At 38.7% G+C, this 25,506-nt stretch overlaps 1 protein-coding gene across 1 annotated transcript in view; it reads left to right on the forward strand.

Moving 5' to 3' along the window:
- The first annotated feature begins 1,958 nt into the window (after positions 1 to 1,958).
- Positions 1,959 to 25,506, forward strand: part of DCN (decorin) — a 73,000-nt gene continuing 49,452 nt past the window's right edge. Inside the window, exons 1-3 of the mRNA XM_063927636.1 lie at positions 1,959 to 2,237; positions 9,848 to 10,082; positions 19,360 to 19,472. Of these exons, the coding sequence (XP_063783706.1) occupies positions 9,890 to 10,082; positions 19,360 to 19,472 (306 nt within the window). The 5' untranslated portion in view covers positions 1,959 to 2,237; positions 9,848 to 9,889. The remainder of the gene's footprint in view (positions 2,238 to 9,847; positions 10,083 to 19,359; positions 19,473 to 25,506) is intronic.

Genomic DNA, 25,506 nt, shown 5'->3' on the forward strand with positions numbered 1-25,506 from the left:
TTGTTCAGTATGCTTATCCCTGATGAAAGTCAATAAAGTGTGACTAAAATGGAGTAACCTCAGGAGCCATATAATTTAATAAAAATTTGTGCATTGCCGCTTCCACGAATATGTCGTGAACACACACCTAATTGTCATCCCATAAATGACTCATTTCACCTTCAAAATATCTGCTAAGCCTAAAGGTTCAAACATTTTTGCCACTCACAGTGACAGATATGTGATATTGGATCATTTTCCTCAATAAAAAAATGAGCATGTCTAATGTTTTTATCTCATTTGTTTGATTTGGTTCTCTTTATCTTCTTTTAGGACTTGAGTGAAAATCTGACTTAAGGGGGGGTACTCACGGAGCGATCACTGCTTAAAATCTAAGCAATCTGACTAGATTGCTTAGATTTTAAGCAGCGATCACTCTGTGTGTACCCCTCATAGTGATAGCGATGTGCAGCCCCGCGCATTGCTATCGCTGGTGCTAGATTGGCCTGCATGCAGGTAGCACACAGCACCCCCCCATCTCCCCCAGCACGCTCAGCACACATCGCGCTATGCTGAGCGGGGGGAGAGATGTTCAGCACACCTCTCTCCCCATATCGTGCCGTGAATATGGCCCTTTAGTTTTAGGCCAAACTTCAGCAGTATAGCAGTCTAGCTGCTGTGCAGCATGGACACAAACTGCGCTGTGTCAGAAATACTGCCACCAGTGGCCGAAAGCCAATAATCATCCCATTTTGCAACTCAGATAATTCGCCCCTTTTACCAATGACAGGAACGAATGATATGTGTGTAGATGGCCTATTGCACAACTTATACACCCACCAAGCCAGCACACGACACAGTACTTACTTCATGGGCTACACGCTGCTGATGTCAAATGTAGGAGGTGGTCCTAGTAATGTGACTCGACCATGTATATACAGTATATATCAGTGATGGCTAACCTTGACACTCCAGCTGTTGATGAACTACATATCCCAGCATGCCCTGCTACAGTTTTGTTATTTGGCCATGCTAAAACTGCAGCAGGGCATGCTGGGATGTGTAGTTTAACAACAGCTGGAGTGTCAAGGTTAGCCATCACTGGTTTATATAGTATTTATTGGTCTTCAGTTACTTGTATTTTTAGACGCATAGTTATTAGACTGTTCTTCTAATGTTATCAGCTAATAAGAAAATAAGAAAATATTATGTTAATAGCAGCAGAGAAGGGTGAAGCAGTTATCTCCTATTTATACAGACATGATTGCACACCTGGTCTTAGCCTTGGGGCAGGCATGGTGGTACATGTCAAGTCTATGAACCGTATGCATATTTGCTCCATATACTGTAGGTATATACGTTTGCTTTCGTTATTCTTATTAATGTAAGGAGACCATTTGAAGTGTGCATTCTCTCTCACACAAAACAAACTTACAGTATATGCCTAACCATGGATTGTGAAGGGCCCAACACTAATTACAGTATAACTTTCTAATTTGAAAAATGGAAAGAAAAAAAGATTCTTCTCTTTACACATCCCCCAGAGTCATTTACAATGAGCATAGTGTAGATGATTTATACATTTTTCCAGCTATGAATCTAAAATCCCCCAAAAATCTGTGTTTATACTAGATTTATAAAATTATTTTTCCAAATGAGAACTTTGCAGAATTCACCAGAGGCTGTGGAACAGAAAAAAACAGCCCATGAAATACTTAACCTATGAGGCACTGAAGATTATTTAGAACATTACCTGTTATTTTTCTACATGCTGACATCAAACTCTATAACTATACAGAGAAATAAGAAAACGTGGTAAGAAAGAATTCTGATGCTTTTTCTTCTCCTTCTTAACGCTTAGGAATGTTAAAAGAAGAAAAAACTCTCCCTTCCTCCCTAAAGTGCCAATTCAGTTACTCATGGCAAACAAATAACACTTACAAAAAATGACAATTCAGTGTGCAGATAACTATGAAAAGTGAAAGAAAAGGCTGATAAAATTCTGGCTAAAGACGTTGGAGACATATCATTACCATATGATCTAATGTGGGTGTCAGCCTGGATTGTGTTCATTGAAGGAAACTATTCTCTAACAGTGCTTGGGAATAGGAGCAGGAGGGTTTACACAAAGTGACAGTCGCTGAGCACTGGGGCTCCCCCCTCCTCCTCTGCACACCTGTAAGCTTCTTTGTCTGGACTGAATATTTAAATGACATCTCCTCTTTGAAAGTTCTTCTTGCAAATCCTAGGATTACAAGGTATGAATTGTATTATTATTGGATATAATTTAGAGAACTTTATTCAGTTTAAACTAAAGAAAGAGCATTTGTATGGTAAAGTTGCAATCTTTGCAACTTGCTGTTTTAAAAGTTTAAGTATTCAGCATGGGTCAGCGCCTAACTGGATGTAGGTGACATTTCATGCTATTAATTGCTCATTTGTGTTTTTACTAAGGGAAAGATAAATATTAGTGTTGTATTATGTATTATTTCTATCATCACAATAGCATTTTGCAGTGGGACAGATTATCACAATCACTATCAAGTGCTGACATTGATATGATGTATTGCACCTATACTTTAAAGCACATTGCGAATGAGGGTTATATTACTGTGTTACTGTACTCTATTCTGAAGATGAATTAATTTAGCACATTACAGCTAGACTGAACGCTACAGTGGTATGCTTCACTGTGATGATAGGTTGTAATTAACTTAATTGTTTAAATACATTATAAGGACCTTCTACTCACAAGTGGCATCATTTCACATTGCTGTGGTTTGTTGCTGTGCTACTATCTAATTAGTGCAACTACTATGGCATTATGATGAAAAAAGATACACAGAAGTACTGTACACATGTGCATTGTTGAATATAATAAGTATTGCATCTTTTAAGCTACAGCTATCTCTATATTTACATATAATAGTAAAATGTATGGTTTGTGAACTACATTTGGGAGCCATATATAAATTTTGTTTTCTGTATGAAAATGGTCCTATCTGCTCAACAGGTTAAACCATTATCCTATTATGGATGGCTAGTAACTTAGGGGCAGATGTATTAAGCCTGGAGAAGTGATAAAGCAGTGATAAGTGGAAGGTGATAACACACCAGCCAATTGTGACAGTTTGGAGCTGATTAGCCAGTGCGTTATCACCTTCCACTTATCACTGCTTTATCACTTCTCCAGGCTTAATACATCTGCCCCTCAGTGTGCTATGCAGAGCTGGTGAGAGATCATGTATGTGTCAGATCAGGAATACTCACGCCCCTTTTAACCACATTCTAGAATCAGTCAACACTTTTACTATTAATATAAACAGTGCATAAGCATTGTGCACATTAAAAGGACAATATTCTCTAATACATAGATAAATGCATGTAATATATTGTAATATTCTATATGTATGGGATTTTCATTGTAAAAGCAATAATATAGTAACCTGGTATCAGCACTGAATTGTATAAAGTGAGAAGACATTTTGAGAACAAATTCTCATTCCTTGAGTGAACCCTCCCCAAAAAAAGAATATACATGTACTTCACATCATTTCTATTAATCATTTGGTTACGTGCATCTTTACTGTTTAAAGCAGAAGTTAGTTGCCTTCATCTGTTTAAAGTAGTGATTAAACAAAAATGCTAAATAGTTTGAAAGATGTATCTTTTTGATTAAAAATAGAATGGCAAGTTAGATCAACATTATTTACATGAAATTTTTTTCTAAGTATTCAGATTTGGTAAGGGAAACCTTTAGGTTTAACAAGGGTTTGGGCTATGCTGATATTACTGATAATTTAATAACATAATTATTGTCATTTATAAACAAATTTGTATTTTTTTTTAGATTTATCTTAATTACATATTCAACATTACAATAAATTAGAGCACAAGCATTAAGTTAGTGACTTCTTAATATATTTACATTTGAATTTCTAAATATAAATTCTAATATGTATCCTTTATACCTTATAGTACTTCTAATTAATATTTAAAACTAAGTTATGTACTGCAAATCTGTTTTTATTTGGCCTTAGGCAGATAAATACATTTTGATTACTGGTTGTTCATGGTAAGGAAGTGGTAACAGTACTTCCTGTGTGTCTAAGATTACAAAGTAGTACTTATACATGTCCACAAAAAACAAAACATATGCTTATGTCCCTATACAAATTTGGTATTTGTGCATCCTCATGATTAGACAGAGAGAATGGGGGAAGGAAAGGACATGCAAACACAGATCAAAGGGGAGATTTATCAAAGTCTGGAGAGAGATAAAGTGGAAAGAGATAAAGTAACAACAAATCAGCTCCTCATGTTACAGGCTTTGTTTGATAGCTAGGAGTTGATTGGTTGGTACTTTATCTCTTTCCACTTTATCTCTCTCCAAGCTTTGATAAATCTCCCCAAGTACAGTAAAGGCATGTTTGCTTATTTGTAAACTGAGGAAGGACTGCATGGAGTAACAGATACTCCTGTCAATACGTCATATCACTTACTGGTGCCTTTAAGCATATACACACTGATAATGATCATGAGGTACCCAGAAGTAGAGAGCAGCTTCTGATTGGTTGAGTGCTGATTGAGTACAGAATCTGATAGGTGCTGTATACATTCTTCTTGGCTACATTCTATGATTTTGTGGAAATATTTTAGAACTAATCTTTTTTCTACTTTAATTCTTAAACAATAATGCAAAATATACCTGCTATATTATAGAGCACTTTAAATCAAACCTATAAGCAAATGTGATATAAAAAAATAAAGATAAAAGCTTTACTCATGCTTACCTGGCTGGGTGTAAGTATATCTGATGTACAGATATAGCCATGCTCATCTGGGCTACATCTAGGTGCGAACGAGGTTTGTTTGCAGCAACGCACGTGCACGCCACATCTAAATAAGTAATTAATGTAAATCTGACTTACATGCAATTGGAGCAGAGCTAGATGCATCTTGTATACCTCCTGCTCAGCAGATGGATGTAAATGCGCAATTGATGTATGCATTTGATTTGCACACTTTATTATATAAACACAAATCTAATTAACACTGCTTCAGCCCCAATCTATTCATCTAAGCCCCAGAAACAAGTAAGAAATATTATGCACATCTAAAATAAAAATGTAACTGTTTTTAACTTTTTTCGTGAAAAGGACATTAATATATTTTGTTTAAATAAAGTGTTAATAGTGTCACCTGTTTATTTGAGATTATAAACTACTCAAAAGATTTAATATTAACTGTGATGGATTTCCTATGAATGCAGTTAATATTGTCTAGCCCAAGACAGACTTGTAAAGTGGTTGAACAGTAGAGTGAAGTCCATATTATTACAGTATATTAAGCATGTTTAAATTCAAAAAGCAATAAATGATTATAGTTCTATGTGTTATATTTATGTAAATTAGAATGAACCATTACCCACTATTAACAAACTGATCTTACTGTTTACAAAAATAAACCCCAAAACATATTTTGTGTAGAAGAATGGAGAATCAACCTACAGTTGTGGACTGGCTACCAGGGAAATCCCAAGTGTACTCCTACAACCATATGCATCCATGGGAACAGTGGAGGAGAGGGAGATGGCTGGATGGTGGAGAAGTTAAGCCACCTACATGGGCTGGCCACACCACTCCAGTGGGAAGCTATTATGTGGGCACATGCTTTCCCCCTTGGGCCCTTCATATACTAGTCCTAAAGTACACTCAGAGGTGTAGCTAGGTGTAGCTAGGTTCAATGGTGCCTGGAGCAAGGATATGTTTTGATGCCCCCTCTCCTGTATTGAACTGGGTGCATGTTACAGTTTAAAAGAAAAAATATAAAACATCCTAAATTGGTGACAGGGCCTGTTCTAGACCTTGTGGAGCTCAGGGCAAAAGTTTCCTTTGGGCGCCACCCAGCATAACTTAGGAACAGTGTGCGCCGAAGGCGCGCAACAAAAATATAGGTGTGTGGCTTCATGGGGAAGGGGTGTGGCGATAGTACCAATTCAGGTTACACCGCACAATATTGTCAGTTATTCACATTACACCACACAGTAGTGTACAGTATTCACATTACACCACACAGTAGTACCCCTTATACACTTTAAACCACGCAGTAGAGCCCCTTATACAAGTTATGCCACACAGTAGAGCCCCTTATACATGTTACACAACATAGTAGAGCCATATATAAAGGTTATGCCACAGTAGAGCCACATATACATGTTACCCTGCAGCTTCTAATGGAGGGAGAGGTGCTACGGCAGCAGCTGGGCAGAGAGCGGTGCTGCAGCATCAATTTAGAGAGAGGTGCTGAAGCAGCCGCGGCATATAGGGTGTTGCAACAACCAGGGCAGAGAGAGGTGCTGCAGCAGTGAGGCAGAAGGATGTGCTCCAGCAGCCAAAGCAGAGAAAGGTGTTGCAACAGCTGGGGCAGAAAGAGGTTCTGTTGCAGCTGGGACAGAGTGAGGTGCTGCAGCAGCCGGTACAGAAAGAGGTGCTGCAGAGCGTGGTGTATCAGGACAAAAGTAACCCTGCTGCACAGCTACAAGCAGACAATGAGACATATTAACAGGGCAGCAGAGCTGCGGCATGTGCTGGATGTCAGTGTCTCCTGCTGTCGTCTCTGGCCTGCCCTGTCCTCTATCTAGTCTCCGAGTCCGAGTCAGTGTGTGCCCTTCTGCTTCTCCTCCTCCTACTCTGTGGCTGCCTGTACAACAGCCTGCGGTATAGCGGTTGGATCGAGGGGAGGCAGGCAGCATGCCCTCTAACTTTTCCAGCACCCACCCCTCGCTCTCCACCGGAGCCCCTTCGCTACACCCCTGAGTACATTTAGCACTAGTCACTTGGCAGATTTATTCCGTTATGTAACTGCAGTATATAATGGGCAGAGCTACACATCATAATCCTGTGCACTATCAGTAATTGGATTTATACAAATTAATAGTTTTTTCTAAAATATTAATTGAACAAACTTTATGAACCACAAACTCAGATTAAACCTCAAAGTTAATATTAACTTTACAAAATAATAAATCCTTCCAATTAATATTAAGGTGCATATGTAATAGAGTTCGAGTTTGATGGAGTTGCGGGATGACGGCCATTCTCTGATTTTTTTAAATCAGCAATCATTTACAAGGCATGGTTTTGCCTTGTAAATGATTGCCGCTTTTTAACACCTCAGAGATTGGCCGTCATCCCGCATCTCTGACAAAGTCGGACCCTATTACATCTAAAACATTGGGGACATTATAATGGAACATGGCATTTAAAAAAATGTTTTCTAAAACTCTGTTTCATCAACAAATTAAATATAGTGAAGGCCTTATACAACCTACAATGCATGTATGTTTTTGTGATCATACTGTATGTAAACTTTCTCCAAATCGTTTCTAAAGGGTTCATGTACTGTAACTAAATTTTGAAAACTTGCCGAGATTGCTCAATCATTAGCTACACTAAAAACACACTGAAGTGCATTTGAGAAAAGCAAACAGCTTCAACCTTATTGGATCATGTTCAGTCTTAAATGGCTACACCCTGTACCTTTTTAGTATTTTCCATGTGAACAATGATTTCAGACTTCAAACATAGTGATGTTTATTATTTTTAATAAAAATATTAATTGTAACCAAACATAGGGGTACATTTACTAAGCAGTGATAAGAGCGGAGAAGTGAGCCAGTGGAGAAGTTGCCCATGGCAACCAATCAGCATTGAAGTACCATCTGTAATTTGCATACTATAAAATGATACAGAGCTGCTGATTGGTTGATGGGGACATTTCTCCACTGGCTCACTTCTCCGCTCTTATCACTTCTTAGTAAATGTTCCGCATAAGCTTTAAAAGGCAACATGTTGTAGTTTATTTAACTCCTTTTATTTGTGAGCTGCAAGCCTGAACTTCAAACTAAGTTGAATTTAAGTTAACATCATTATAGTTATAACATTTACACCACTGTGTTTGTTCCAAAAACAAGTATTGATAATTTTGAGACTGGTTTATCCAGAATTTTGATGTTGTCAAACTGGCCTGAGATATTGAAATCAGTAGACATATTCCTAGATAGCAGTATCTTCAGGGTTGCAAAATATTCTGTTGGAAGTCGCTTGATATATAGTGGGTATGTGGAGCGTAGAGTAGGGGTGTGAATGCACATAGTCATGCCCCTAAATGCAAAAACATTTACAGCATGAGGAGATTTTATAAGTGAGACCCAAGGGTTATAGTAGGACATTTGGGGAAAGAGGCAGACTCTCCCAGTTTTGTGTGAGCCACACATCATTGTTACATAGGAAGTACTATTAGTCATCCATGTTCTCTACTTCTGGGGAATTTTGCCATTTCCAGTTGCACTTTTTACAGTAAAGGTCTTTAGTAGCAGCATTTCAACTATTATAATAAAAGCAATCACATATATAAAAGTGATACATTTTATAGAGATAGTCAGTTGACCACTTATTCTTGTGCTTAAATTGAGAAAGAAATAAGGATAAACCACACAGCGTTTTAGGATAAGAATGGCAACAAAAAAGTGTGTAGCTCCTAAATAGAAGCGGGATGGACTATCAAGTGTAGCGCTCAGCCTTTAGCTCATGCTCATTCCTAGTCAGCTCCAGAAACCCACTAAAGGGGATGTTTCAAAAGCAGGCATTTAATTGCACAAACTTGAATGCTATTCAGAAAGTTAGGACATTTACACACACACACACACACACACACACACACACACACACCTTTATGTGCCCACCTATATTGCTTTTTTAAATAACCAGATGTAATGGTGGCCAAGTTCAGAGGTCATGCGGGATGCCGGCCGAACTTGGACATTTTTCTAAAGGGGCAATCACTTACAAGGTATGGTTTTGCCCTGTAAGTGATTGCACCTTTAAAAATAATGTCAGTGTTCGGTTGTCAATGTACACGGTCGCCGAACTAAGGCGTCATTACATTCGGCCTCATATCTAGATATGCTCTTTTCCAAAGATATTTCTTTGTAAAGCAAACCTTGTGATTGTTTTATAATAGTTTAATTACCAGGGGCACTGTTATATTAGAGTGTATGGTTGACTGGTGGCCTAACATGCCAAATGGCAGCATACATTATGCCATATAAGAGTGCAACACTGAATAGTAGATCGGTAACTAGAGGTGTGCGAGTGGTCCCATCGCACAGGATGCAGGGTCCTGGGCTTAGCACTGTCACTGCCCGACAACGCATTCATGTAGCTTGCAAGGTCCCTGGTACAGCACCATGCAGCCAGCAGTGCCTGCAGCCTGTGGGGCTGCTGCAGTGCTCTACTTCCCAGAGCTGGAGACTTTGCTCCACAGATGTGACATCATGATATCATGGGGTTAGGGGGCGGGCCCTGCACATGGTACACTGCCACCCTGTTAAAGTGCTGCAAAATAGTATCTTAGTATATCAGATATGACACCATCAGACAGGCTCCCATTTAGATGTAAAAATGCTGTTGTATATTCATTTTCTGATAAAGTTTGACAAACATGAAAATCCCTTGACAATGTTATAGTTTACAATTTATAATGATAATCACATGAGTTTCTTGTTTTCTGTCATGTAATTACCAATGTAACTCTAATTTTAATTGGTGGGCTCAGTTGCCAATTGCAGAATTGTAAAACTGATTAAATGAATGACCGTACATCTAACATATTTTTAATTCCAGCTGCTACATTAGGATGCTATTTTACAACTCTGATGTGGTATTTTCATGTGCCTTTTAGTTTTTGGTAGAGGTTATTATTCTACTGGGATGTATGGTTGGCAGAGAACTGTTTAATCACATAGACATTTGCTTTCAATTTCATATACCAACTGAAAAATGATTTTGATAAAGACTTCTTTCAGTTCCAGGTTTTTGCATGTGTCAGCGATAGAAGATTTGACACCATGAAAGCTGTTATCATCCTCACATTGCTTGCTACAGTCTGCTACTCCAAACCCTTTCACCAAAGAGGCTTATTTGATTTTATGCTAGAAGATGAAGGATCTGGTTCTGAAACAAAAGAATTAGAACCAGTTGGACCTACATGCCCATTTCGCTGCCAGTGCCACCTCCGTGTCGTTCAGTGTTCTGATATTGGTAAGTTGTATCAAAGTAAAAAAAAATATCTATATAAAAATGAGTTCCTCCAGTGTGGAATGTTTGTATAACAATATTATTAACCTTGCAATGATACTGTTGCAGGTGAGGGTTCTTAAATTCATATATGACAGACTCACAGTCAATGAAATATAATGGCTCTAGGGAGTTTTCCTTTACAGTTTGAATGAGTCCATTTGTCACTCATCTCTCATAAGGTACTGGAAAAACGATAGATGCCTTTGTTCCCTGACTTCTTCAGAAGCTGGACGAGTGGAACCTCTTGGTAACATTCAAGCTTTTGTCAATGACCAATGTGCACTGAATGCAACATACAATTGGACAGGTGCCACCGAAATCCAATCCCTATTGACAACTGCTTCTGTCTTGTCTAGTGACTTCAATCCTCTAATGATGGTGCGTGTTATAACTCTATGGGGTACATTTACTAAGCAGTGATAAGAGCGGAGAAGTGAGCCAGTGGAGAAGTTGCCCATGGCAACCAATCAGCACTGGAGTAACATCTATAATTTGCATTCTATAAAATGATACAGAGCTACTGATTGGTTGATGGCGAAATTTCTCCACTGGCTCACTTCTTTGCTCTTATCACTGCTTAGTAAATGTACCCCTAAATCTCCAACAGCATTTTTGTGGTAATGGAGTCCCAGTGAAAGTACAACCACTGGACCTTTACTCAAAGGGGAGAGGAGGCTTCTCTCAGGGATAAACTCCTTTTTCTCAGAGGCATACAGTACTATACTTTAAGGGCAAAATAGTCTACGTATGACTTTATTTATATTACATTTATTTAAAATTATAGTTAAAATTAATTAATAGTGGTACATGCTCTATTTTACTTTTACAATATTATCTAGTGGTTGCCTGGCAAATTGTGGCCTGAGGGGATAAAGCAACTGAGTAGCCCAAAGGTTAACAGACTAGCTAGAGAAGAGGAGTCCCTAGCAGAAGACTGCGCTCCCGTTTTAATTCTTCTGCTACCAGAAAACTGCATTGTGTCTATCTGAAAAACTGGCAACATCCAATGAATGTACTTATCAACTTATTAAATATGATATAATTTATTTGTGCACGAGAACGAGTGATGCACTGCAGGCCCACAATTTTACACTTTTAGAACTGATCCTTACTAATCTATTTACTAATAAGAGGATGATTATGAGGATGTATTCTTTTATTGGCCATCATGGAGGAGAGAGGAAAGAAAGAAATGCTGGTCCCAAGGGATGGGCCAGATGCCCCAATACTGAACCCTTTGAGAACAGCTTACATTGTCCATACCTGGTACCTGTCTTGTTAATGCCAGCCTATACAATGCCTGAATACCACTGACCCAAAGAGCATCACAACAAACAGCATAGATGAAGGTAGGTCTCCAACATGTGGCAACAACCAGACACTTAATGTATGTGGTAAATAACTTTTCTTATGAAGAAAAGAAAAAGTATTTAGAAATAGAGAAATTATTTTCTCTCACAAAAAAATTCCCTCACAAATCTCGTGCATCTAATATTGACTAAAAGTTGTTTTGCATTACTAATACAAGATAATGCACTTACTACTAATTTCTGACATTAGTTTTCTAAGTTGTCTAATTTCTCAGAATGCCATATTTCCATCTAAAAGAATGCCATATTTCCATCTGCTGTACTTATGGTCTGTAGATCTACTTGACCTTTAGATTTTACTTTTAGCGATTAGGTTTAGATGTACAAATTTTACTTGTAGTCAACTCCACATGCTATCATCTCTGAGTTTGGTAGTGTATGTGCCAATACGTTACAGTGGAGGTTACTATAATAGAGTGGTAGCCATTTTTTGGGGCACTACTTTTAGTTACTATAACTGGACATGATCTAGTAAAATGAGCAAACCAGTGGCATTTTCCTTCATTTGTTAAATGGCAATGCATCATTGTATTTAAAGGGGCAATAATGTTAAATACAAAACTAGGAGTGTTTTAGATTTACTGTTATTGTCCCTTAAACTCTAGCTTCTGAGACCAGCAAAGTCACAGCCTATAGTCAGCGCCTGCAAATGCATTCACATCTGGAGAGGCCCCATCTTAGGAGAACCGCTCAGTCTGAGACTGCATAGGGTTGTTCCTAAATCTGAAGGTCTGACCAATATGCGCCCGATGTTTCCGCTTATGTATGTGAGCAGTTGTTTGGGAAACACTGTCAGTGGGCATCTCTGTGCACAAAATGGCGGCTGAGTCAGTAGCATATTTCCGCAAGTCTACTGAAAATGATATTGCAGCTACACAGTGCACCACTGAATCAGGCACACCTATTTATAGGCCGCCAAGCTTCAAGTAACAATAGGGATAAAAGTGCAATGTCAGGCAAATGCTAGAAAATATATATTGTACTGCTAGTTATTATTTCAAATAATAAATGTACATATTACAGAGTGCATAATTGTATTTAATAAAGGAACTGATTCACAATTGCCCCATAAATATAGTTTTAATTCTTTTATATCAGTTTATCCAGCATATAACTTAGATCTGATGATTAGCAGAGTAGGTCCTGAATTGGCAAAAAGTAAATGTAATCCAGCTTTAGGTAATGTTTTCCTTCAACTTTGTCTATACAATTGTGGAAAGGTATCTTCAGTGTTTATTATATTGTGCTTTGTATAAATGTGGTAAAAGCTACTCTAAGCTTACTCTGCATTTACTTTGGTTCTAAACTCATTTTTAAAAGAAATTTGGATTAATTACTAACATTGAATTTAAGTGAAAAACATATACTAAACTATTACCAACAGACACTTGTTTTCTTGCTCTAACTTCCAATAAATTAATAAAAGATAATTGCCAATTGGATGTGGTGAGCCAACGCAAACATTACTGTTGATTATACCCCCAAATTCACACATCTCATACTTATTAAACCAACACACAATTATAGTATATATACTTCTGTATGTATTCTTGGTGGCTGTAGCCAGTTACAGTTGATAAAGATCTCAGGAGTCTATTTACTAAGCCTTTAATGGAGATAAAGTGGATGGAAAGTATCAGCCAATCAGCTCCTAACTTTCATTTTTCAAACACAGCCTTTGGCATGGCAGTTAGGAGCCGACTGGCTGGTGCTTTATCTCTCTCCACTTTATCTCCATCCGAGGCTTAGTAAATAGACCCCTTAGTCTCACAGTCGCTCTTTTCAATACTTCCTCTACTATCTATATGCAGTGTAACCTTTTGGAAACTCTGATTCTCCATCCAGTATCTCTAGCCTCACAAATCATCTGCTCATGGCTGCCATTCTTGTGTAATTATCTTGTATCTACCTATAACCATGTTCCCAAATAAGTTGAGCTGTGGTTCCATAAATGGCAAGTATCAGAAACATCTGGCACACTGTAGCTACTGAGGGAACTGAGAATTGGGAAATAGCGTGGGCAATGGTTTTGGACACTATAAGGTTTTGCATACAAGGCTTTGTTGATTTTCTCTAGAGTTCTATGCTTGGGAATATAATTAAAAGTCCTTAATGGCAAAGAATAACTATATAAACTCATAGACCAGCTGGCTGACTTGCTAAACAAACTAGCAGGCTAATTTAGTGTTAAAGACAAACTAACATGGATTTCATAATGTATAATTAAGGTTCCAAAAATAAAGATATTATGAAATTATTATATTCTTTTTTATTGATTTTGGGGTTGCTGTGTGTAGCCGCTGTGTATGCCCAGTGGCAGCAGCTTCTCCTACCAAGTCTGCTGTGTGTGGATATGAGCGCTCAATCAGCGCACAGGACCAGCAATCGGAGCACAGCTACCAGCAGGAAGAGACAGGCATACTGTTAGCACTGGCCCTGTATGTCTGCTGTATTACATACTCTGCCCTTTGTATGATGCAGACTACAGCTTGAGTGCTAATTATGCTCCCTTCATGGGCTGGCCACACGTATGCTAATATCAACCAATTGAAACCCCCCTCTACAAATCCTGCAATTGCTACTGCAGAGCCAGGTTTTTTTCCACTTCTCAAGAAAAAAAGTAGCATCAAATACTTTGTGATACTGAACATGGTTGTCAGCTACGGGATGCCTCCCGAAATGTGAAGAGTCCACTGATTAATGTTCACTAGACAACTTGCCAGTTTATAAAAGTGTTGTTTTGTATCTTTGTGTACTTTGGTTAGCCCTCATTTAGAATAGAACTCCCCAACATGCTCCCACTGAGATAGACATCATCATCTTGGTATGTATATGTTCATAAAATTATTACATGACATACTGTATGATATAGCTTCACAATTCATTACATTAGGAAGTTATCTCCAGTGTCACAAAATACAGCACATGTATGATCAAGACCATAATATAAAGTATTGGCTGAGTTTGATGCTGGCATTTATAATTTGCACACTATAAACATATACAGAGCAGCTGATTGGTTGCCATGGACAACTTGTCCACTGGGTCACTTCTCTACTTTTATCACTGCTTAGTACATGTCCCGCTTAATTCTTCTGTTTCTTTCTGTATATTTATATAAATGGCAGTTTGCAGGGTTCATGACAATGATGTGTATTAATTCTGCGGTGCACCACCTGGGTAAAATCGTCCTGAATCCCAGAAAAATGGCAAATAACATAGTAGCAGTAGCACAGTATATTAGTTGTTATAAGCAAAGCATTCTATGTGCTTAAAAAGTGTTAAATGGTTCATGTCTACATTTTTTAATGGTGTAAAAATTCTACTAAGCAGGTGTGTTTCAGCAAACAAAAGTATCTAGGGGCTCATTACAGTGCCTCTATAGTGGTTTTCAAGTATGTATTACAAGTTTTGGGCTTTTTGGGGAAAACACTTGTAACACACATTAGCAAGTTCAAAAACCTATTTCCTATCAACATGTCAACATGTTTGTCTCACATCATTTAACTAATTTGTTTGCTTTTTTAGAGACAATTACATCTTTATTGGCCATATTTTCTTATTTAAAAACCTCTAAATACATTACTATTCATTGGGAGGGCTGTCCCTAGTTTACTGTGCTGTGAGCCTGATTCCGCACAGGATGCTGTTTCAAATGATTATCGGGAATGTGCGCAGGAGCAGGATCCATATCTGTGCATATGCAGAATGGGTCCTGAGTGTTCGGACGCAGTCTCCCTTCTGCCTCTGCCTGATTGACAGACAGTACGGGGTACGGGGGTAGTGCGGGGGTTAGAACGGGTGGCATTTCAGGAAATGAAATTATGCCCCATTTTCCAGGAGTGGCAAGGCCAGGGTCTGCGTCTTTGGATGCATACTTCCTTCCCTCGCAAGGTGCCCTGCTTTGGCCAGCCTGAGTAAGCTGTGGCTTACTCAGCTGGCCGTCTCCTGGAAACATTGCGACCATCGGTTGCAAAGTTGGTTCCAGGCTGCAACCTCGGTCACAGCTCTGGGATTACAAGTGCAGCAAGGAGATGTGTGACATTCTACATTTGCATTTTCAGTGGATGGATTTGCAAAGCCGCTTGTGTGCGGCTTTGCAATTCCATCTACTGCTGAATCAGGCCCTGTGTCCCAACATGTTTCTCTTACTTGTCACCTTCCCTTGGCTGGAACCAAATATTGCATTTTCTCCCATTGAAATGTGTGTTAACTTAACGTGGATTTCTACTTGAATAACTGCTGCGTTTAATTGAATTTGGCCCCAAGAATGCACAGTGAGGGTTAAGCTGCTATATTCTTGCTGTTACATGTTTTATTTCCACTACTTCATCTGTTTTACATATCACTTTTTTTTATATAAAACTGTCCCACTGACAGTTTTTAATTTAAACTATCTTATGTTCTTTTGGCACTCAGTGTGAAATCTGTTCTCCAGAACCCTTGGAATCAAATACAATTTTAAACTTAATTTGGAAACAATTTCTCTACAAAAGTCATAAAACGGTCAACTCCCACTCTGTTCATTCCATGTCCAAATCGCTGAGGTGAACAATTTACTGGAAGGAGTCAGAAAAGTGAGCTTAGAAAAAGAATCACTCTACCATTCTTTCTGGCTCTTGAAAATAAGAAAGATGGAAAATGGACAAAAAAAAATTAAGAATAGAGCCCAGTGTTTCTCTATTTCTTTATGGAACTTTTCAGTTGCAGATTGTCTGTAGATATAAGCTTAAGGGTATGTAGTCACTGGCTTAAAAAAAAAGTAATTAATTAATTAATTTTTGAACATTTGTAAAACGCATTTAAATGTATCTCAAAACTCAGCTCTTCATTATTATTATTATCCTTTAATTATATGGCTCCAAGTGGAAATGTGGGTCAACAGGCACATCAAATCAGTTGCAGTATGGAGCAGGAAGCAAAGCAAAACCTATAGAGTAGACTTTCCTACCTAGAGGTCTATTCAATGCATGTTGGATCCTCTCCAACGAAGAGAATCCGACAATGCAGTATTCAATTTGTGGGCAAATCTGACTGGTTTTGGGCATTTTCAACAATGCCAATCTGACTTGTTTTAAAGTCGGACTGACATTGTCGAAAACGGGACTAAAACCTGTCGGATTTGGCCGCAAATCTGACAAAACACATGGATCTGCGGCTAATCGTGTTTTCCGACAAGTCAGAATTGCCAACAAGTCGGAAAAACAGCAGCCCCACTGAATAGGTCGAATCATGATTCGACCTAAAAAAGTCGGTAACTGACGTCCTTCCGACTAGACGGCAGTTCCGGCTTCAATTGAATAGCCCCTATATTAGTAATACAGCATTGGGAAATCAGTAAATCTCTCAATCAATAAATGGTGATGAAAGTGGGAGTGTTTCTGTGAAATTGTGGCTTGTGAATGGTCCTTCCACTCACGCCACCTGTATAGGGTCTTCAGAAAACTGAGGAAAGCCAGATATACCTGTGTGAAGGAACCATTTTTTTCATTCCCAGGCAGTTAGAATTTTCTTTAGGAATATAGGATGCTTTGCTGTTGTCTTGATACGTGTTTCTTTTTGTTGCTGTGTTTCTTACACAAAGTATGAGGAGTAAGAACAGCACAGGGATGGCGTTTGCCTCTTCTCCATCTCTAACCTTACTACACTAATCAAGGGGCAGATGTATTACCCAGGAGAAGTGATAAAGCAGTGATAAGTGCAAGGTGATAAAGCACCAGCCAATCATTACAGATTTGACAAATTACAGTTAGGAGCTGACTGGCTGGTGTGATATCACCTTGCGCTTATCACCACTTTATCACTTCTTTATCACTTCTCCAGGCTTAATACATCTGCCCCCAAGTTTGGTATTGGGAGATATATAGGTACTGTAACTACACAAAAGTTGGTGTAACCCTATTTTTCTTACTATGAGTTAGAAGTTTGCTTTCAGTTTTTACATTGTACTAGGAATATGATAAACAGAATCTTATAGGTTGCTTTTGCTCTTTTTTGAAGCATTTCATGAAATTTCTACTACATTTCATGAATTTTCTCCAAAGGGTTTCTTTACTTTCCCTCCAAAATCCTTTTTTTTTTTTTAAATGTTAATATTGTGCATGAAATCAATGACACATTACAACATTACATGCAAAATACATTTATATTGAAGGAACTTTAACATTTAACTGGCTAATGAATTTCCAAAAATAAATAGCCATTTTAATGATTGAATTAGGTCAAGAACATCTATTTAAAACTTATCCTACACACTTTTCTTAAACAAAATGTATTTTTTAAACACAGTATACCATAAAATAGCAGATTGTATGGTTTACTATAGTGATGGTCATTGACAACTGTACCATTGATGGCCAATGGTTTTATACCATCATTAGAAATCATCAATGGTTTGACTGTCGATGGTTGAGTTATATGCTGACCTCAGCCACCGATGTCTCTGTGACATCGGGCAGGCCCTAGATCAGGGCTGGCCCACCTGTGGCTCTTCAGCTGTTATGAAAATACACATCCCAGCATGCCTAGTCACAGTTTTAGCATTGTCTAATAGCAAAACTGTGGCAAGGCATGGTGGAACTTGCAGTTTTACAACAGCTGGAGAGTCACAGGCTTGCCAGGCCTGCCCTAAATGTGCAGCTTCGGTCCCAGCAATCGTTGGCCTAAAGCAAATAAGTTAACACATACTTGTCATTGGGTAAAGACCATCAATGGACCAGAGCTGGGACTATTATACTGTATAGTATATAGTATACAATCCCTAATCTGAAGCCCCGTATCGATAGTATTTACTGATATGGGGTCAAAATAATCAAATCAACCATGAACAACTTATTTGTGTCTTTATTAGAAGACATGGCATTTAGAATCTGAGTAATTTATTTTATGGCACATTTATCCCATGCACCAGTTTCCATGTACTATAAAGAATGTCTGACAATAAGTATGATTTTTACTGAAACACAGATTGAATAGAAATTGCTTAACACTCATATACAGTAGTAACTGATGAAACTGCATATACTCCTGAGAATCTAGTCAGGATGGGGCTATGTATCCATATGATGCGACTATATGGGGACATCTATTAAAGACTATACTGGATATATACAGAAGAACAGTAACTAACATGATTTGTGCTACAGCTTATTTCTGCCCTTATCTCCATGGACTACAAACTTAAGGTGAGATAGTTGTTTCCACCATACACATAGTCTGATTACCTGCAGGTAAGCAGTTTTGAAATGTCCTTAAACAGCTGTCTCTCTAAGTTGAAGAGTAAGGGAAATATATACTGACATCAAAGCACATTCCTCTGAAGTATAGATATACTGTGCGCATGTTTATAAAGTTTAGAGCTTCAAAATTAAGTGTCATTTTTTTAATATGTTATCAGGAGCCCTTTTTAGTTAGTCACTACTGGATCTCATTTCTTTATATATAAAAATACAAAGCTGCATCCAATTAAGAGAGAAGTCTAAAACATTGCAATAAAAAAAATAGAGCATATTGTATAGATTAGGAATCATAATGAAATAACAGCAACTAGAAAGAAAGAAGAAATAAACTGGATTTAATTTCAATACACAATGAACAACTAACTTCATCATACTATTCAAACACTATCCTATACTGTAGAATAGTTCATTTAATAGATATAATATGTGAATGTATGACCCTGGGAATACGTATTCTTTTTTTTTTCTTTTTAAATGATACAAGTAATACAGTTTTATTACACAATTGTGCTACTGTATTGAACATATTACTTTCACTATTGTAGGTCGCACCAGAGCTCCTTTTATTTTATTTATTTATTTATTTATACATACATATGTATATTAATAATTTTTTATTTTTTATTTCAGGGCTGGAGCAAGTGCCAAAGAACATTCCCCCTGACACAACGTTGCTAGATTTACAGAACAACAAGATTACAGAGATCAAGGATGATGATTTCAAGCAGCTAAAACATCTTCATGTAAGACATACTATTTTAACTGTTATCACCAAAATATGTTGTGCAACATGAGTTGCATCCAAAGAAAGTACTGTATAGAGGAGGAACGGAAACAGTCATTACTACTCAGTTACAAACATACGGAGATTTAAGTGAACAGTAGTTGTTGTCTAAGGGTGGTCTTCAGTTTGCCGGCTGTCGGGATCCCGGCGCACAGCATCCCGCAGTGTGGTGAGCGCAGAGAGCCCGCAAGAGGCCAATTTGCACGCAGTTGGTATGCTGGCGGTCGGGATTCCGGCGCCGGTATGCTGGTCGCCGGGACCCGGCCGCCGGCATACTATCCTACACCCGTTGCCTAAAGCATTAAAATAAAATGTAAAGTTAAAGGGCCAAATGTAAAAGAGTGAGAGTTTCAAAAAGTGAGAAATTTGGTAAGGTTTTGCAGTTTTTTTTAAAGTGGCAATCATTTACACAGCAAGAACAACCTGGTTTTGCAGTGTAAATGATTGCCACTTTTAAAAAAACTGCAAAACCTTACCAAATCTCTCACGTTCTGAAACTCTCATTCTATTACCTTTGGCCCAAAATGTGTAATGATTGTCAAGTACAATATCGGAATAATTACTGACATTATTGGACCCAGAGTTCTCATTAGTGTGAGTCTGGGACCCATGTATAAGTGGTAAAATGTGAATAAAAGGAAAAATACATGAATTGGGGAGATTAAGAGCCTAATTCAAGTAGACCTGATAATTTATCAAGGGTGAAAAAATGTGGTAGCCTCGGGCTTTAACGCCCAGGGCTATTCAATTACAGCCCTTTTTTCTTGCCCGATAAATTATCTGTTATCGGGTGCAGGTATCTAATTAGCCATGGAAATATACAGCGGCTAATTGGTTTGGCAGGGGGTATACTATTAGCTCCAATAGCTAGCACTTATCCCTTGATGCCAGCACTTATCGGGGATTGGTTTCACCTGCCTCAGACAGGCAAAGCCAAATCCCTGATTTTTTATGTGAAAAGTGCCGTAAAAATACATAGGTTTATGGCTTTTTGCAGACACTATATATTTTCACTCAAAAAAATGGGATTTCTCACTTGAAGTAATTGGATAGTGGGGGATAAAAAAAGTATGTCAAAAAGTATTTAAAAAAATAAATAAAAATTGTGACTGTTTGCACCCGATAACAGGCTAAAATAAACATGCCTTAAATGCAGTGCTATGGGCTGATTTCAAGGCTAATTGGATATACTCAGGAGATCAATTAGTCCATGGCATATTACCGCGGCTAGTTGAATTCCCCCTAAATTAGACAATTTCTTAGGCTCAGGCTAATATTAGGACATGGGACAAATTTAGGGTTATGATTTAGACTACAATTAGAGATTGACCTAAGTTTTATGTGTAAAGTTAAAAGGTAGTGATATATAAGGGATAGGAGTAGTATTTTTAAATTAAGGTTTTGGAGAGATTGTTGAGCCAAGAGAATTTAGGAATGCCTTGGTCATGCAATGTTTTGTTTCTGTCTAAAAGATTCATTGGACTGAGACATGTTTGTTAGAGCTGACCCTACCAAGGGTCCATCAGGAAAATGTAATATTTTGTGCTTTAAATCCTGATGGGCAGAAAGCTAAAGTTGCTACTTTATTAAAACAGACATGTTAAATAGTAACATGTAACAAAGAATTTCCCCTTATGGAATAAAAAAATAGCACACATACATGGTGCTCAGAGTGTTCCAGATATATCACATATACCCGCACTGGGCGTCCAACTTTTGAAATATCAAGTATGATGATGTATGTCTCTTGATACAATATCTCCAATACATCACCAATTATAGACTGTGAGTCCAGCAACTTTGCTTCTCAACAAGTATTTGGCTCATAGATGGTACTGTATATGAAATGGAAGCAAAAAAAAAACCATAGAACATATAGCGTAATACCATCAGTACATCTGCACCACCAACATGTGCACATTGTCTATGTAAAGGTGCTGCTCCCAGGGATCTACACCCTAGGCAACAGCTCACACAACCATAGTTACGTCCCAATGTTTGAAAATGAACTGGCCAATATAATACAACAAGCCATATAGTGTCCTCCCTCTCTTACTAATATTTCCCACAAACACCCCACCCCTGTACATAACCAAAGTCAATTCCCCCCCCATTTCCCTTTACAATGTTAACTCTTGCTAGCAGGGCCCTCTTTCATGTCTTGATATGATTGTGTATTTTGCCTCAGTTGTAATTATGTTTCTACTGTATGTCAATTAGATTCTTGTCTGTATTCAATTTTTACTGTTTACTTTATACACATATAATCATGTATGTTACTTGTTTATATAGGTGCTACGTGACACCATATTATTAAAAAAATCATGATATTAATAATAATAATAATAATAATAATAATAATAATAATAATAACAACAACAACAGTAATAATAAGAATAATTCACAGGTCTGCCTGGTGCCCACTGCTCCGTCTGCCCCCCACCCACTACCCACTGCTCCACCCCCCGCTCTGACTGCAGCTCACCCCAATCCAACCGGTCCCATCCACCCCCCCCCCCCCCGCTTAGTCCCGCACTTCTGCCCCCCTCCTCCATACGTACCCCATTTTTCTCCTCCAAGGTCTGTCCCTTCTACCTAGCAGTGGGAGCTGTTGGAGGGTTGGCACACCCGGCTCCCACTTTGCATGAATTCAGGAGACGAAATAGACCATAAGAAATGATTATATAGATTAGGTAATAAACATCACAACAACAGTTTTGTACAGTATGTAACAGTTAAATTTTTATCTCCTGATAAAAGGCTCACATTCCTGTAACTGCTAAGTGTCCTTCAATTCCATAGACTTACCCAATATTTAAAAGAACACTATTGCACCGAGCCTGTTCCTCTTCATTGCTCCTTTTAACTTTAGCAGCAGTGACAGCATGGCATCACATACGCTGTGCCAGAAAAGAAAGCCACTGGGACCTGAGGAGGGGGTGAATTCTGTCCAACAGACACAACGTGTGTGAGTACCAGGAGGGGTGAGCTGTAAATGGAGGAGGACCATGGGTCCACCGGGACCTGAGGAAGGGGGAGGTAGCTGCTGCTCATCAGTAACACTAGCACCGCCTGCATCATTTATTGATGTAGGTGATGGGTCAGGTTTTTCTGTTGGTATTACTGTGCAGGGCAATGGAGTTGGTGGAACTAGTTCCCCCTCCCACTACAGGTGGTGGAACTCAGTTCCACCTTGTCCCTTCCCCACTTTAACCCGTGCCCATATACATAGAAAAGAGTGGCACCAGTTGCCTATACTATAGTACAGTGTTTTCTCTCCAGTATACAGGTTATTGCTGTGTATTCTCCATACATACAGATTACAGACATATTAAAGAACAAAAAACACACTTTGAAAATGGCTTTGCAGCTCAACACTAAAATCTTTCCAAACTTCTGCATCACTTTTCCCTTACCAATGAATTTTGCTTTCTAGCAATTTTTATTCTGCATATGGGGGGTAGGTGGAAAACCTTCTAAAGAAAGCAGGCTGAGAAGTTTCTTACATCAGCCAATCACCTTCTAGTTATCATTTTATAGAATGCACTTGATATTAATAGCTAGAAGCTGGTTGGTTATTATGGGGAATTTCTCAATTTGCTCTCTTTAGAAGGCTTGACAAATTTACCATTAAGTCCTCTGTAGCACTTCATAAAATTGTGCAACACTAAAAATGTAATTGGGAATTCTATGACTCCATCTTTGCTAAATACGCTTTTTAAGATTACCTCCAAAGCATGAAGAAAATGGGTATTTGGCCTGTGAATGAGTACATAGGTATTACCTTGGAGGGAGTGTAAACATAAGTGAAGTCCGTGGACTGAAGGGGATGGTGATTGTAGATAATCTAGGCTGTATGGTCCTAACTGTATGGTCCTATCTGTCAGCCTGATATTTAAACCATACAGTACAGCAGGGACGTGCGGTGAAGTAAATGGCTGAGGAGGCACTGGCTAGTACCAGAGCCAGATTTACACACAATATATCAGCCAATGGGTTCATGTGGGCTTTTAACAAAGATGCAGCAGTATAGACTTTGATCAGAGATGTTCGGAAAAGGTAGGCAGGTGAGGCTATAAAAATGATTATAATAATACAAACAAGATATTGCTAATATAAGTCCCGATTCAGTAAGGATTGCAAATTCTGCAAAATTTGCATGCTGAGGGCCGCCCATCACAGGGCAAGGCTGCCCAGCATGCTGACCACCGCCTCCCCCCTCTCTTTATAAAGCAGAAATTCCGATCGCATCGCAATTCCTGCTTCATCGCAGAAAGTAGGGATGCCTCCTGCCGGCGCCCTAGCTGCGCCCGCAGGAGGCCCTGCCGCCATGTTCCTGATCACAGCGGCTGCGTGTGATGTCCGCTCCCATTTGACTGCCTCCACCCCAGCAATGCTCTGTCTCCTTCCTGGAAATGGAGCTTCACCCTCCCCCCCGCGACTGCCTCTGCCTGATTGACAGGCAGAGGCAATTGCATTTTCTGTGGCCCCCCCGCAGAAAATTTGGGTGCTTGCGCAAGATGGGTACTGCGCATGCACCCGCATCTTTTTCTTATTTTTTGTGGTTGGATCGCAAAAAGTAATAATCAATCAGCTCATAACTGTCATTTTCCAATCACAGCCTTTAACATGGCAGTTGGGAGCTGATTGGCTGATACTTTATCTTTCTCCACTTTATCACTCACCAGCCTTGGATAAATCTCCTCCTTAGTCTTATTATCTCACATTCCAAAGGTCACCTTCAGTCACAAGCCTCATGCAATCTCTTAGGCATTCCAGTACCAGGAGCAAGACTTTAAAGCCCCAGTCTTGTGGCACATGGAAATTAAGAGTGACGTCAGTATGATATGTTGATGCCTTAAATGGGAGTATATGAGGGTCAGACAGAGTCACAAAACCTTCTAGTGACATCAACTGGAAATAGATGGGGTGTCAGTGGAAATGCTCATGCCCTTTATTAACATTCAAAGAATATCGCTAGAATGTGTACTATATGGAAGGTTTGTTAAATCCAATTTATTTAATTAATTTGTAATTATTTTCTGAATTACATGCTTTTCAGTATGGAGATGATGATTGCCAAGATAGTAATGTGAATTATGTTGTGACTGTTCTCCTGAACTCACTGGTGCAGTTTCATTGATGGCCAGTAGTGGTGCTCAGACTGCTGCCACTGAGTGTGGTGTTGACATGACTTTTTATCTGACCCACTCTAGGACCACTTGATGTCACTATATACATTGTCAAAACAAGTAGAATTGAACTGTCACTATTACAAAATTAGCAGCAGTTACTTTAGTACAAAAGCAGAAGTTTAATCTCTTGATGGATGAAGACTTTAACAATCAGCTAGGCTTTAAAAGACCCATCCCTGTTTTTATTATTGTATTATTGGCACTCCATACCAGCGAAACATAAATACAGTAAATATTGAACTTGCTACTATTGCAGAACATTCATTTATGTGATGTTAAAAGAACAAAAATTACAGTATCTTGTAAATGTTTTCATGGTTGGTAGTGTCTTAATTCTTAAGTACTTTTGGATCCTGCTTAATATCTTCAGGACAAATAATCATCCTAAGTGAAGGACATTTCCTCAGAGCATGGATCTGTTCTCACTTGCCCGTATTTCTGAGAAGGACTGCAAGATAATTATTAGGAGCTAATTGCAATAGTAGAAGTCACTGATAAATTGTTCTGTTGACTTCAGTGTATTCCTTTTGTTTTCTATTCCCTTACATACTCTTCCTTCACTTGCATCATCTCCATCTATCATCTCCTCTTCCATAGTATTCATTTTGCTGTCACCATCTCTGAACCTGTACGCTGCACCCGTCTACTATGGTACTGGTCCAGTCAGCGCAGATTTTCTAACAACTACCACCAGAGCTGGCCCTAGGCATAGGAAAACTAGGCAATTGCCTAGGGCATCTGGTATGCCTAGGGGCACAAGCAGCTTCTGCTGATTAAAATGATATGCGGCATGCCTAT

Source organism: Pseudophryne corroboree, chromosome 6, assembly GCF_028390025.1.
Source record: "Pseudophryne corroboree isolate aPseCor3 chromosome 6, aPseCor3.hap2, whole genome shotgun sequence".
NCBI lineage: Eukaryota > Metazoa > Chordata > Amphibia > Anura > Myobatrachidae > Pseudophryne > Pseudophryne corroboree.